The sequence below is a fragment of the Silurus meridionalis genome, chromosome 3 (genome assembly GCF_014805685.1).
Source record: "Silurus meridionalis isolate SWU-2019-XX chromosome 3, ASM1480568v1, whole genome shotgun sequence".
Taxonomy (NCBI): Eukaryota; Metazoa; Chordata; class Actinopteri; order Siluriformes; family Siluridae; genus Silurus; species Silurus meridionalis.
Window position 1 is genome coordinate 1,168,092 of NC_060886.1, and position 16,875 is coordinate 1,184,966.

Sequence of the window (16,875 nt, forward strand, 5' to 3'; positions counted from 1 at the left end):
TGAGCAGTCAGCAAACACTGTCACCTCTGTAAGCGCCTGCATTATTAAAGCTGATGCTTGTGACAAGTCGGGATAAGAATAAAATCTTAATGACTCCGATTGCGCAGGGAGAGAAGAGCAAGTGCTACACAGATGGAGAAAAGAGAGACAGACAGAAAGAGAGACAGACAGCGGGAAAGGAAATAATTGTGCTAAAAATGGACAACGCCGTCACCTCGTCTGTTCCAGAGGACACAAAGCAGGAGAGAAGAGAGGAACTCGACCTCACGGAGACAAGAAGCTTCTTTTCACCTGCACTTTTTTTAGCTCGGATTTGGATTTGGCTGTGATGCACTACGCAGCGGTAAACAGGCGCTGCCTCGTCTGCCACGCTTCCTTCTGTCTCCTGAAGGCAATCTAAACTGCTGGACAAAGAGAGTTTCATAGCACTGACACTGGAGACTCCTTCTGTATGTGTTCAATACGCCTCTGTCCTACCTCTTTTTCCTGCTTTGTTCCTGCTTCAACCTTCTGCCTTTTTTTCTCACGTCTAATTCCCGTTTCCTCCTTCTACCTCCTTCCCGGCTTTACTTCCTGCTTCTTACTTGTCACTCTCTTGTCTATTCTTTCTTCCTCTTTTCTGTTTTTACTTCCTGCTTTTTACCGCCATCATTTTTTCCATGTTTAGTATTATTTTGCACATTTCTATCTTTCTTTCTTTTTTTCGTCTTGTCTTTATGGTCCTTTTCTTTTCCTCTTTTTAACCCTGTAAATGTTAAACGTCTGCCTTTTCTCTGTCTCTACTTTATTCAGCATCTACTCCTCTCCTGCCTTATGCAGTCTTTCCTTCACACAGAAAAAAGCCTTCATTAGCCATGAATTCAGGATTCTTTCCACGAGGAATCTTGATTTATTTCTGTCCCACTTCAGTGAGTGTGAAATAAAAGCCAAATGATCCACAATGTATTCAGGACGACACCATCAGAGAATTTCCTCCAGTCTCAAACTTCCTCTAATTCCTCCCACGAGCCAGAGTTTCGCCCAACCTCATGAATCTGTATCAGTCTTTTTCCTCACGCATCAAGAACTGTGTGTGTGTGTGTGTGTGTGTGTGTGTGTGTGTGTGTTAAAAGCGAAGTCTGATTTAATATCTGAAACCCACGTGGCCACCAGCACCTGCATTAACATTTATTAGTTCAGTATTTAATAGATGTGCTTCCTGTTTATTTTCTGTAACGACTTCCTGTTTCTTTCCAACTTGTACTTCCTGTCATTATCTATTCCTGTTTTTCTTTCCTTCCTGTTCCACTGATCTATCTCCGTATTCCTGTTTACATCCTGTCTGTACTGTACTTCCTGCTACTTTTCTAACTCAACTTCCTCAAATTAATTTCAGATAATCTATTACTTCTATTGAGCGTTTTGCCATATTGCATTGCATATTCTCTCATTTTAAATCAAAGGAATTTCCAGTTAGAAATATAGGATATAATGGCTTTATCAGACATCACCTTAGAGACAATGCCCCAATACCTGCACTAAACGGTTTTATTTTAATAAACTAGAATTGAATTTTCAGTACCTTTTATTCCGTCTGCTAACATCAGGAGGTTTAAATCTCAATTTAAGAGCAGCATGATCTGTGAGAAGAGCTGCTGACATAAAACAGTCATCAACACAATTTATCACAGAAACTGAATTAACCAAAAATCTATTCTGGACTTTAAACCACGAATATTGTTTACTGTTGGGATTTTTAAATCACCACGGATCTAATCAATTGTGAGAGTGACTTAAGTCAATTAACACAGGGTTGTAAGAACCGTGATGACACCTGGAAAGATATCGATCAAGCCATAATTAACTATAATCACACTTTGATAAATGGGTTTAAGGCTTCTGAAGCCACATTCACATTTCCAATTTTCCTGCTATTTTTCTTGCTTATTCTTTCCCTACATTCCTGCTTGTGTTTCCGTTCTGTTCCGTCACAGCCATAATTAACTATAATCACACTTTGATAAATGGGTTTAAGGCTTTGGAAACGTCTGTTTTAAATTAAATTGTTAGAACCGTAAACATTAATCAAAATATAATACTGATCATCCATATTCAGGACACAAATTAACCAGAGAGCATTATCGCTAAATCTAGATGTCACTAATTTCACAGGTGAGTTGCAAAACAAGAGCCACACCTGGTGATCTAGTGGACCCATGATCAAAGATCATTTAATCTCCCACTGGTTTAGCCAACATTTTCCATCCTCTTGTTCTGAGTGCGTTTCCTGCAACCAAACTAAGTGTGTTTTTTTTCGCTCTTGGAAAACAAAAATAATGATATCCTCTTAGTGATCTCCCTTAAGCCCCTAGCATTAAGTGAAATACAAGAAAAAACAAACAAATCTGCAACCGCCAGCAAATATTACCAACAGTCGCACAGACTAAGCTTAAAAAAGGACGAAGAAAAAAAGCCCAAACAGCCACTATCCCTTGAATGTCCCTGAACTTAAGACAGATAAACCTTCCAATCAGCTCTTATCATCTACAAATCTAAAGTGAAAAAAGACCTTTCAAACCTTAAACATCAAAGCCTTTGGCTTGAACGTATACCTTGTATGCTCCTAAGTAGTTCTCGGTCTGTTAATGTATCCAGCACCACCTCTGTGATATCCCCCTCCTCCAGCATCCCTTGCTTCTTTGATCCTGGGCCACGGTGCAGCTCGGGTCTCCCTGTCAGCTTTGCAGAGATCTTCGATGAAGCTGATATGAAGTTCTCAGCAGATCACATGATCCATGGTCATCCTCCACAGCGCATCCCGGTTGTATTTATTCTCTGGATGAATTGGACAATGACCTGCCTGGTTTTGTTTCCTTCACGTCGACCTATTCGATGAACCGAGTCCACGATGCGATTGATGCTTGAGGACCACGGTGGGGAAATTTTCACCAGTAGTTTAGATTCCACCGGCGCTTGTATCGCTCAAGCGCTAAGACACGTTCCTTTAACTCTGCGTCGTCTTTCTTCAATGCAACATAACACAGTACAAATCACAGCATAATACAACACAAAAGAGCACAACACATCACACCACAACAAAATGCAACACATCACAGTGCAACACAACCCACCACACCACAACACAGTGCAACACAATACACCACACCACACCACAGCACAGTGCAACATGACACATAACAAATTACAGCATAACACAACACAAGACAGACCAACACAATACATCACACCACAACAGAATGCAACACATCACAGCACAACACAACACAGTGCAACATGACACACAACAAATTACAACATAACACAACACAAAACAACACCGTACCACATACTAGAATGCAACACAGGATAATACAACACAACACAACACAGTGCAACATGACACAGTAAAATTACAGCATAATACAACACAAAGCAACACAGTACAACACAACACTCCAGAATGCAACACAACACAGTACAACACAACACAGTACAACACAACACTCCAGAATGCAACACAACACAGCACATCAAACCAGAATGCAACACAACACAGTACAACACAACACTCCAGAATGCAACACAACACAGTACAACACAACTCAGCACAACACAACACTCCAGTATGCAACACAACACAGTACAACACAACACAGTACAACACAACACAACACAACACTCCAGAATGCAACACAACACAGCACATCAAACCAGAATGCAACACAACACAGTACAACACACCGGAATCCAACACAACACAACACAACACAACACAGCACAGCACACTGCAACACAACACACACACAACACACAACACAATGTTGAACGTGTGGAGTAGAACTTTAGGAGGCTGCATTAGTAGGAAGGAAGAAGAAAAACAGCTTCACAGAATCACCTGAGAAAATAACTGCTGCCTGAAGTGTATAATTTTCCATCATTCAGCATGAAGATGTAAAACGGAGTTAAAAAGAAACTGAAGGGAGGCTGAGAGACGAGAAATAAACAGACTGATGGCATTTATTCTGCACGGCAGGACAGAAACATCCAGGTAGAGACGTGAGATTAAAGATGAACAGATGAGCTGGTTTTCTAATGCAGTTTTCACTTCTTTCCTCCTCAACTGGTCTTTAAACTCATTCTGCATTTAATCATTTTGTGCCAATATCTACTTCCTGTTTCTATCGTTTGTGTACGTCCTGTTTTTCATCTACTTCATTTGTAGATAGATAGATAGATAGATAGATAGATAGATAGATAGATAGATAGATAGATAGATAGATAGATAGATAGATAGATAGATGATAGATAGATAGATAGATAGATAGATAGATAGATAGATAGATAGATAGATAGATAGATAGATAGATTGACGGGAGCCTGTTGTCCCTCACTGTCTCCAATCTGTCCAGTTTGTGTCTGATTATGTATTCGGCCTTGCGGATGATTTTATTGATCTTGCCTGCATTCCTGGCACTGATGCTGCTCCCCCAGCAAACCACAGCACTAGAAAGGGCACTCGCCACAACAGACTGATAAAACATTTTCAGCGTCCTGCTGCATGCATTGTAATAAATTCTGCTCAACCCCGTCTTATACACAGCATCAGTGTTGGTCCTTCAGTCCAGTCTGCTGTTCATGATAGTAATGGGTTTAATCACAGCTTTACACTACCTAAAGTCCACTACAGTCACTTTCACACTTTCCAAAATCCCCCACCGTCTTCTTCACGCTTTCCAAAATCCACTACTGTCTCCTTTACACTTCCTGAGGCCACTATCGTCTCCTTTACACTTCCTAAAGTCCTCTACCATCTTCTTTACACTTCCTAAAGTCCTCTACCGTCTCCTTCACTCTTCCCAAAATCCACTACCGTCTCTTTTACACTTCCTGAGGCCACTACCGTCTCCTTCACACTTCCTAAAATCCACTACCATCTCCTTTATACTTCCTAAAATACACTACCATCTCCTTTACATTTCCTAGAGTCCACCACCGTCTCATTTACACTTCCTAAAATCCACCACCATCTCCTTTATACTTCCTAAAATACACTACCATCTCCTTTACATTTCCTAGAGTCCACCACCGTCTCATTTACACTTCCTAAAATCCACTACCATCTCCTTTATACTTCCTAAAATCCACTACCGTCTCCTTTACATTTCCTAGAGTCCACCACCGTCTCATTTACACTTCCTAAAGTCCACTACCGTCTCCTTCACGCTTTCCAAAATGCACTACCGTCTCCTTCACACTTCCTAAAATCCACTACCATGTCCTTTTGCATGTCCAAACATGTCCATCTGTTTAATTTTTATATACATAAAAGCATTTTATTACTTTCTGCCTGATTGTGATATAAATTACTTAAAATGAGGTCATAAAAACTGCTTTTCTATAAAAGGAAGTCACAGGTGAGAAAACATAATAAATACAGGACTTTAGACTGGAACGTCATGTTCTCAGGTAATGACTGAAACCTGCAATGGAGGAAAACTAATTATTTCCTTGTGCGAAATAATTTCATCAGCCGTGCCATCATTTCATCATTTTGTCCTTTTTCACAGCCAAAAAAATGATCGATTCAGGTTTTTATTTGGATTATTTGTTTCATTAAAGGTAAAAAAAATCCAGTTTTCAGTAGAAGAATTATTCACACAAATAAACAAATAAAATAGAATAAATCAAATCAATGCAATAAACATTTTTTTACATAAATTAAATTGAGTAATCGATTAAATTGGCAGAAATTAGACTTTATTTGGTTAATAGAGAAGTCTTTATATGTGAAAGTGGGTATGGTTATTTTTTTTTTAATATTAACTCTTTTTTTTTTTATTCCTGATTTTCTAAAAATATGTTCTACTTATTTCAGCATACTGTAACAAACGTCTGCATTTAAGAAACACACAAAATATTAGTTATAATTATAATTAGAATAAATAACTTGTTATTAATAAATATAATAAAAATTTAATTAATAAATAGTTATTTATTCATTCATTCATTTATTCAATATCAGAATTGTCAAGATTTTCTTTTTTTAAAGAGAACTGATGTTTTCACCACTCATCTGAGTGATTTGTCCATTTTGAGACGTCCTTCATAACGTGGAAGATGTTTCCTGTCCAGAGCCTGTGCATCTGTCACATGACAAACAAATAAACCCCTCTCTGGGATTAGTCATTAGTCCAGTTAAATATAAAAGATTTGTTTGAAATGAACACTGCGGCTGAAAATGACCTCCAGCATGGACAGCCTGAAGATCCATGAGGGTATCATGCAACCCTCTACAATAACCATGGTAACCAACAATCTTAGTCACATGACGATAGTGTTTGGATTGCAAACTATTTTGTACTCCATCAGTGAACAAAATAGACTTGATGAAATCGTAATGAGTAGATATCTAGATGAATATCGGTTTGCTTTGAGGGCGGTTCCTCTCAAGGTTCTTTCTTCATAAGTCTGAGAAACACAGTTGGCAATGGATCTGTCACACACACACACACACACACACACACACACACACACACATATATATATATATATATATATATATATATATATATATATATATATGTGTGTGTGTGTGTGTGTGTGTGTGTGTTATCAGCACTGAGCTGTGTGAACGAGAACGACGAACCAGTGGGCATGTCCGAGTGTGTACAGTGGGCGGGGCCGATGCCTCCTCAAGTGCAGAGCTGCTGGATTTCCTGTAAGGATGACTGCACCTTCAGCCCCTGGTCCAAATTTTCAGAGTGTTCCGGCTGTGAAGGGACACGGACCCGCAAACGCACTGTCACTGGTAAACAACACACTCAAACACACACACACACACACACACACACACACACACACACACTTACACACATACACACTTGCTCATCTTCTGCTCTGCAGTCACTAATGGAGTTACAATGTGTCCATAGGAACGTTCATGCTAGTGCAAGTCTAAAACCATGCCATCAAATTAAAATACATATGAGCCAATCAGAATCTGGAATGATTGACAGTGTTCTGAACTGTCTGGAAGCCCGACCCTTTTCCTTCATCTAACAGTCATAACATTTAAATCAATGCTTTTGTGAAAATTCATCTCATGTATATGAACCCTTTTTTGTAAGAACTGGTATTGCTGCAGGATACAGTAGTGAAGTGTGTGTGCTAATGGCCCACCATGCTAACATTCATTTCTGAGAGGAAGATCACCTACAGCTGTTATTTCTAACACCACTGTATTTCCATTTCTGTTTTTATTCTCCTGTGTTCTGCTTCAGCATCTTGAGATTTCCGAATCGTCAAAATTCCGGTGGTTTTATTTTGGTGTGCAGATTAGATGTTTGATGAATGTGTCTCGTCGTCTGTGAGAAGAAAAAAATGCACCATGTAAGCAGCTTTGGATCTTAATGACAACCCAATCATAAGTTTTTTTTTCTTACGTCTTTTGAAAAACAAACGCAGCGAAGCCCGAGAGCTGAGACGCCTCTAATCTCCTGCTGGAACCGTTCACAGTAGGTGATCTTTGAGTATGGAAAATGAGTGTCAAAACCAGAAAATGACTCCGCAGTGGCTCAGAAGGAGGCAGACGGGCGACAGACGCTGATGAGGCTTGAAAGAGGAGGAAAGAAACTGGAGAGAATTCCTCCCTTTGGAGCACTTAGAGGCCGTGGCCGTGTCACAAATGCGATATGTCTTGTCCAGTTGATGTTCTTAAGCCAAAGTCTGGCATTCTATATTGCTGAAAGGCTTCTGAACTAATTTAACAGCATTTCCTGCTAGAGGTCACGCCAGCTCCATGAAGATCTGCTTTCCATTTGTTCTCCTGCTATAGAGCTCCAACCTTTACAATTTTTGTCAAGAATGTGTACGTTGACTAAAGCCCAGGCCTCCTCACCTCACTTACATCAGTACCTGACTTTACTAACACCCTTACAGCTGAATGATTCTCTACAAAATCTAGTGGAACATCTTCCCAGAAGAGTGGAGGCTGTTATTACAGCAAATGAGGACTAATTGTAAAACGGGATGCATAGAAATGATCATAACCCAATCTTATGCTCACGTGTCCCCAAACTTTTGTGCTGTGTGCATGTGATTGGTAAATGCACAGTACAGAAATCCAACTAAAATTGCATTAAATCTGGTTGTTTAATCCAAAATTATCATGCAAGATTTTTTTTCAACTGACCTGCAATTTTGTAAATCCTTGATTTATTCCTATTTATTCCCATAAATTCCCATGAAAAGTTTCCAGACAAGGTTCCTGGAATTTTGCAATGCTAGTCAGGAATCTTGAAGGCTGTTCACGTCCCTGCAGAGGAGCTGTTGGAAATGAAGTTGGAAACGATAAGAAAACGGGACGCATTATTATAAACCCTGCATTACTGTCAGATCTGCTGTTCGAGACAATGAATTAAATTACCTTCTGACCAAACGCAGCGACTGACATCAAACGCACGTGAAGCCTTTATCATTTTCTCTTCATATTTTATCTGAAATGAGATGTAAAGCCCGAGGCAGCATGCTGAGTGACGCAGGTGGGGAAGTTGACCGATTACAGTTCGAATTAAAGCTCAGTATGAGGATCTTAAATGCCTGAAGGCTAAATTCAGCTGTGATTTCTCAGCGGTGTGAAATGACTCTACTTTTCATGCTGGTAATGGAGTGGTGCATTGGTGATGCTATGCATGCTAACGCACATTAGCCAGGCTGCCAGACTAAGTGTTGGTTTAAACATATTAAACTGTTCCAGTTAAACTAGTGCTGTGTTTATATCTTGGGGGACAGAAAGATAAATTTTTGTTTCATTTTGCCTGAGATTTTTCTTATTATGCATAATTATAATAATAATTATAAAACAATAATTATAATAAAATATCCAGCCTATAATGCAGTGAACTCTGTATGGGCTTAAATCACAGCAACAATGAATTCTGGATTCTGATTGGCTAAAATTGGTTTGACAATGTTCAGCTCCAAATGACAAGTTAACATGCATTTCTAATCCGTTGTTAAAAAAAAAAAAAAAAAACAGTGCTCTGTAGGTTTATTGAACATTAGTGAAGGAGTCTCCAGTATCAGAGCTCTGGAACTTCATTTTCAGGACATCAAGGGACAGAATAAAGAGAAGCTGGTGAAGGAACATCTGTTTATGAAAACATAATCAGACAGTGATTTATTTGCTAAGTATGTTTTCACTTACAAGCAATTTGTTTTGGTGACAGAAGCTTCCAGGTGCACATTTTAAGAAAAGAAAATAATGTAAAAATGTAAAACAATGTGTATATATAAGTTGCTATAACAGTGACAACAGAAACTAACTTGTTTCAAGAACATCCGATGACAACCAATGGGTAAAAATATGTATGAAGTCTTTGATGAATAAAATAATTCATAATTGGACGTGCTCTTATAGGAACCTGACCAACATCAGGGTGGCAAGAGTACACTGTATCCATATAAATACCCTGCATAATAATCCTTCTATTTTCCTCCTTCTCAGGGCGGAGCAGGAAGCGAGAGCGCTGTCTGAAGGAGGACGTGTATCCGTTGGTAGAATCCGAGCCATGTGTGTGTGACAAGTTAATCTCAGAACCTTGGGGCAACTGGTCAGTGTGTATCCTGCCCAAAGCCCCGGCGACTCTGTCACCAAATGGATGGAGAGGAGAAAAGGAAGTGATTGAGTGTGGGGAGGGAAAACACTACCATGCAATGGCCTGCCTTGACCAGAGTGGACGGCTTCTTGATCCATCTCACTGTGCAGAGACAGGTCAGTCTAAAACCTTCATATTACCCCAGAAAACTAGGGAATAACCTTCTGAGGTTAATAAATACAATCCTAATATCATTTATACTTTTTTTGAAAGGTCAGATTTATGTTACCTTTCTCCAGCTGACTCCAGCTTCCTAACATCAATGGGATATGTGGAGAAAAGATTTCACTGTGCTGTAAAGTAAATGTAACAGATATCAAACACTCTTCTTTCTTTACCTTCCTTTCTTTCCGTTCTTAGTAAGTATTGATGAACCACGACTGGTCCTCGTTTTTCACCACTCCAAAAAGTCTCCATAAAACCTGACCAAACCTTCCAATTCCAACAGAAAAAACCCAACCCCTTACTCACCTGCAAAAAGTCTGACAAATCCCTGTTATCCTTTCAGAAAGTCAAAACAATGCCTCCCACTCCCAGCTACACCGATCAGGACCACCTGCCTAATATTTTGTTGGCCCCCTTTTGCTGCTAAAACAGTCGTGACCCATCAAGCATCAACAGCATGAACTTCTTCAGCAGTTCGAGCTACAGGATCTCGTCTGTTGGATCGGCCCACACGGTCCAGCCTTCACTCCCCACATGCATCAACGAGCCTCGGCCGCCCACGACCCTGTCGCCAGTTCACCACTGTTCTTTCCTTGGAGTACTTTTGATACATACTGAACACTGAGGACCAGGAACAGCCAACAAGAGCTGCAGTTTTGGAGATGCTCTGACCCACTCATTTAGACGTCACAATTTATCAAACTCGCTCAAATCCTTGCGCTCGCCCATTTTTCCTGCTCCTAACATCAACATTGAGGACAAAATGTTCCCTTACTGCCTAATAAATAAATCCACCCACTAACAGGTGCCATGATGAAGCAGATTTTTTTCCTTATGTCTTTATATGTCTCATTCCTGACTCATCTTTCCCTCTGTCCTTCAGATTTGCAGGAGGAAACCTGCTCCATCCCATGTCCCCTGGACTGTCGTCTTAGCTCCTGGTCCCCCTGGTCCCCCTGCAGCGTGTCCTGTGGCAGTGGACTGAGGGTTCGCTCCAGATGGCTGCGAGAGAAACCATTTAATGGGGGGCGACCCTGTCCCAAACTTGACCTGAAGAATCAGGTGAGGTGTGAGGGAAAGAGGACAACGTCCTCAGCAACTGGCTCAGGCTAACAATTCAATATTTATAAGACAAACCCCAGAGTGTGTAAGGGTTGGAATTGGGGAAGGAACCTATAACTGGCCACCACTCCTCAATGCTAGAAATTAAAATAACATACTGATTCAAAATTTCATTGTTTAGCATCATAAGCTAAATTTGTCCATTACAAAGCAGTACAGCTCAAATTTTACCCGCCCTTTTAAATACATTATATGGACAGTTTATAGACACCTGACCATAAGATTGATATTTGAATCTATATTTTTTGCGCCATGTAGTGTAGTTAGCAAATGTTAGCCAAACCACCCTAGCGATATGAATCTATATAGCTAGACACTAACGATCAAACTGACTTTAAGCTATCTATCATGTAAAAAAATCAAGATCGCTCAAATTCAAGCAAAACTAGCTAACTCGATTGCTTAATAAACTGACACATTACCTGTCTTGGAATCTCCACATGGCAATACATTATAGGACATCAGGCTAATATGAAGTTAATGTATTATGCTAGGCTGTTTGATAAGCTATAAAGTGAAAAGAAACATTAGTTATGATACTGTGATTATAGTCTATAGTAAAACCACAAAACGAAGACATGCTAGCAGGCTTTTCTAATATAAATAAAAGCCTGCTAGCATGTCTTCATGACATGCTGGGCACTTGGCCATCTTTAAATGACAATCGTACTTAATTAGAATAGTCTTTAAAGTTCATTTGATAAGAGAACAGCAAGTGTTCGAGAAGTGTAAATGTCAATCCTGATTAGCTGCAGCTGAATCTGATTAATAACAACAATTACAACTCTGATTCATCCTGATGTGTGTGTAGCTGGAAGTGAAGTCCTGGGCTCATGCTGGTTACATTTGTTTTTTCCTCTTTTTAAAAAAAAAACCCTGAGTACTTACTAAAATACATTTCCCACAACTTTAGAGACGTCACAGTAACCTCGGAAACTGAACTAAAAAACCCACTGTCCAAACACTTATTGGACAAATGTTTGTGGACACTGGAAGATTTCTATGTGTTTTTTGAACATCCCATTCCACATTGAGTCTTCATTTGCTGTTATAATAAGCTCCACTCTTCTGGGAAGATGTTCCACTAGATTTTAAGGAGATTTATGAGATTTTATTCAGCAAGTCAAGTCAATTTCTATTGCACTTTTCACAACGGACATTGTCTCAAAGCAGCTTTACAGAATTGTAAGAGTTAAGGTTAACGATGTGTGTTTATCCCTGATGATCAGCCTGTGGCAAGGAAAAACTCCCTTTAGATGTTATGAGGAAGAAACCTTGAGAGGAACCAGACTCAAAAGGGGAACCCATCCTCATTTGGGTGGCAAAATAGCTACAGTGGTGTTAGTAAAGTCAGGGGTGCACTCAGTGTTCACAATCATCTCAAAGGTGTTTAAAAGCTCTATAGCAACAGATCTTTCACTTCAACCCATGGAAAGCAGATCATTGTGCTGGCTTTGTGCACAGGGGCATTGTAATGCTGGACCAGGTTTGGGTCTCCTAGTTGAAGTGAAGAGAAAACTCTGACCTAAACCTTAACCCTAAACCTGTCTGAAAACTTAACCCTAACCGCTAATCCTGACTCTAAAACTTAGTCCTTACAAAAAACTGACCCTTACATTTAACCCTAAACCAAACCCTAGCCTTTAACCTTAACCCCTAACCTTAACCCCCTTATCCTGAACCTAACCCAACCCCTAAAGCCTAACCTTTAACCTCATCCCCTCACCCTAGCCCACTAACCCTGAAGTTAATCCTTTAACCCTAACATTAGCCCCTAAATCCTGACCCTAAAATGAACCCTGACTTAGACTGTAAACCCTAACCCTGAACCTTAACCCCTTATCCTGACCCAAACCCAACACCTAAACCTTAATCCTGACCCAAACTCTGATCCAGACACTAACATTATCTCCTAATCTTGACCCTAAATCTTAACCCTAATCTAGACCCTGAGATAAACCCTAATCTTTAAACTCAAACTCTCACCACAACCTCTTAATTCTTAAAAATAGTTATTAATAATTAGGTAAAATAACGATTACATTGGAAACAGTTTCAGTGGTGATTAGTTTGAGTGAGTATATGAGGTGTGTATAATACTGTAAGTACCTCCTGTGCTCTCCATAAACCTACTGTAACAGTATGAAGGGCCGACCAGGTGTCTTTCCAGACTTATTCAAATTCCCAGAGTCTGCTTGGTACGGGAAGAGAACGCTCATGGGAGTCATGGCGGCAATAATAGTCACCATTAGAGCTTATTTATTTCCTCCCTCATGCTGATAGTGTGTTACATAATTAAGCTAAAATTTAGAGTTCTGAGACTAAGGTGGAATTGATGTAGAGTTCATGCAGTAAGGGTTTTTACTACCAATCTGATTTCCATCCCTCTGTCAAGCCAGAAAAATCTCTCTCTTGAGGAATTACATGTGATCAGCATTCACAGTTAATAAATCACAAAGTCAGTCACATCATGCAAACGATTAGCATTTCTGAGGTGGAGGTTAAAGGGGCGTTTGACATCAAGACGTCTTTGAGCACATAGAATAGATCCAGAATGTTTCTGATTGTCAAACAATATAAAAAGGTTCTGGCTTTATTTGTGCTTTGGGAACCTGACATTTCTCCATGCTGAGGATAATTAGCTGCTGCTCCTGTGGAACTAGCGAGTCTTTGCTACATCCCACATAATGACTCTTGTTTGGTTGTGCTTTCAGAAGGTTAGTGTAAACTGTGCAGAATCCAAGCGTGCTCCTGACCTTTAGAAGTAAAAAAAACTTTCAAAGACAGATGAAGAAAAAGTTTCTGGTCTTATTTTAATGACAGAAATCTGCAATGGTGTGATTATAATTGAATAAATGAAGTATATTCCAGATTTGAAGCATGGTGGTGGAAATATTAGAAAGTGCAGATGATTTTGCAAAATGGACTCAACTGCATCGTCCAAGTTTCACAATCCAAAAAACGTGAGTGGTCTGCATTTATCATTAAAGTTCTGGCATTATACTGGAGCTTCAGGAGGATATGTTCTGTATGATTGCAGTTTATATTGTAGATCAGTGAGAAGGATGGAGAGTCTTTCTGTAAGGAGCATGTGTTTGGATGTAATAAAAAAGCTGAACTGAACATCTATATGTCGACTATCTATAGAAGGACACAAGCAGTTCGATCTTCCACAAGAAGAACATTTACGCTACTGAACTAGCCTTATCGCTAACCATCAAACACACAATATGGGAAATGACAGTATTAAAATTCCAACTTGAAAAACGTTTGAAAGTCACACTTTCTACGCAGTACACAGTGAAATGAAACAACGTTCCTCCAGAACCCTGATGCTCCATACAACAACAATCACAGAAACAGAAAACATAGGGTTAAGGACTAGTAAGTGTCCTCGCAACATAAAGTGCTTCGTGTGCAACCTGGTGCAAACAGAGCAAAGACAACACAAGACAGTGCAAAGACGAATACACAAAAAACAAAATACAAAATAGCGCCGCCAGTAAATCTGTTGTATATTACACACTGTGGTGTGTAAGAGACGTAAAGTGAACAGTAACAAAAATTTAAACAAAATGTTGTGCAAAAAGGCAAATAGCAGCAGTCCAGGAAAGATGTGCAAAAGCGGCATGTAAACAGCTTATGGTAATGAAGTGATGGGTGTGCGAAGTGAGTATGAGTGTGTGTTGAGTCCGGTTTGTACAGATCAGTCACACAGTTGTTTGTGTGTGTGTGAGTTCAGTTCAGTTCTGTGTTGAGGAGCCTGATGGCTCGAGGGAAGAAACTGTTACACAATCTGGATGTGAAGCCCGAATGCTTCGGAACCGCTTCCCTGATGGCAGGATGGTGAAGAGTGTGTGTGACGTGTGTGTGTGTGGTCGTCCACAAGGCTGTTGGCTTTGCGGATGCAGCGTGTGGTGTAAATGTCCATGATAGAGATGAGTGAGGTTGTCCGCCAAATGAACACAAAGGAATTTGGTGCTCTTGACGATCTCCACGGAGGATCCATCGATGATCAGTGGAGAACGGTCGCTCTGAAGTAAACAACCATCTCTATCATCTTGTCGACGTTCAGAGACACACCAAGCTGTTAACTGTTGCACCTCCTCTCTGTATGCTGACTCATCGTCCTTGCTAATGAGACCCACCATGGTCGTGTCATCAGCGAACTCCATGATGTGGTTTGAGCTGTGCATTGCTACACAGTCATGAGTCATCCGTGGAGCGGTTTGGACGATACGCGCACTGCATGGGGTCCAGTGCGGGTGGAGGCTGGGTCTTGACATGCCTCATGACGAGCCTCTCGAAGCACTTCATCACGATGGGTGAGGCAGGAGACAGTAGACTTCTTCGGTTTGGGAATGATGGTTGTCGTCTTGAGGCACGTGGAAACAATGGCGCTGCTCAGGGAGATGTTGAAGATGTTGGTGAAGACATCCGCTAGCTGCGGGCCTAGCAATTGTTCAATGTATCTGGGAGGGAGGCGTCACGGTCACAAGCAGGTGATGTCATCTTGTAGTTTGTGATCGCCTGGATGCCCTCTCACATGCGCCGGGTGTCTCCGCTGTCCTGGAAGTGGCCATGAATTCTCTTGCTGTGTGCACTTCGCCTCTCTGATGGCACGGGACAGTTTGGCCCTTGTGTCTTCAAGGCCGTCTTGTCCCCTGCTCTGAAGGCGGAGTCTCCTTATTTTAGCAGCGCACGCACCTTGGCGGTCATCCACGGCTTCTGGTTGGAGCGTGTAGTGATGGTCTTGGAGATGTTCACGTCATCAATGCACTTGCTGATGTAGCTGGTCACTGTTGATGTGTACTCCTCCAAGTTGATGAAATTTGCAGTTGGTTGCGGCTTCCCTGAACAGAAGTAAGAATGAATTAGAAAATTATGAATTGAGTAAAAAATCTATAATAAAAAAAAACTATTTATTTATTTTGTTTATTAAATAATAAAATGATCATTTAGTCAATCTTTTCAAAAGTAAGAATATTAAATAGATAGACAAGCAAACAAACAATAAACAAACAAACAAATACATAAATAAATAAATAAATATTTATCAATCAATAAATTAATTCAGTAATGAATCAAGTCCTTAATTAGTTTCCACTATTTATTTATTTATTTATTTATTTATTTATTTATTTATTTATTTATTCATTTATTTATGTATAAAGTGTATAAAGCAAGAAAGAAAGAAATGTATAACTAAACAACCAATGAATCCAGTAATTGAACAATGAATTCTTCTTCTTCTTTCGGCTGCTCCCATTAGGGGTCGCCACAGCGGATCATCCGTCTCCATACCACCCTGTCCTCTACATCTGCCTCTTTTACACCAACTACCTGCATGTCTTCCCTCACCACATCCATGAACCTCCTTCTTGGCCTCCCTCTTTTCCTCCTACCTGGTGGCTCCATCCTCAGCATTCTTCTACCAATATAATTTATGTCCCTCCTCTGCACATGTCCAAACCATCTCAATCTCGCCTCCCTCACCTTGTCACCAAAACATCCTACATGCGCTGTCCCTCTAATAAACTCATTTCTAATCTTATCCATCCTCGTCACTCCCAACGAAAACCTCAACATCTTCAGCTCTGCTACCTCCAGCTCCACCTCCTGTCTTTTACTCAATGCCACTGTCTCTAATCCATACAACATCGCAGGTCTCACCACAGTCCTATAAACTTTCCTTTCATTTTGCAGATACCCTACTATCACAAATCACTCCTGTCACTCTTCTCCACCCACTCCACCCTGCCTGCACTCTTTTCTTCACTTCTAACACACTCTCCATTACTTTGCACTGTTGACCCCAGGTACCTGAATTCCTCCACCTTCTGAAGCTCTTCTCCTGCAACCGCACCACTCCACTGCCCTCCCTCTCATTCACACACATGTATTCTGTCTTACTCCTACTGAGTTTCATTCCCCTTCTCTCCAGCGCATATCT

The 16,875-nt window shown here is 40.4% G+C and overlaps 1 protein-coding gene across 3 annotated transcripts in view; it reads left to right on the forward strand.

Moving 5' to 3' along the window:
• Positions 1-16,875, forward strand: part of thsd7ba (thrombospondin, type I, domain containing 7Ba) — a 266,155-nt gene that overhangs the window by 176,438 nt on the left and 72,842 nt on the right. For all 3 annotated transcript variants that reach the window (XM_046845273.1, XM_046845275.1, XM_046845274.1), the window contains 3 exons: positions 6,596-6,787; positions 9,485-9,751; positions 10,684-10,862. In XM_046845273.1, coding sequence (XP_046701229.1) covers positions 6,596-6,787; positions 9,485-9,751; positions 10,684-10,862 — 638 coding nt within the window. The remainder of the gene's footprint in view (positions 1-6,595; positions 6,788-9,484; positions 9,752-10,683; positions 10,863-16,875) is intronic.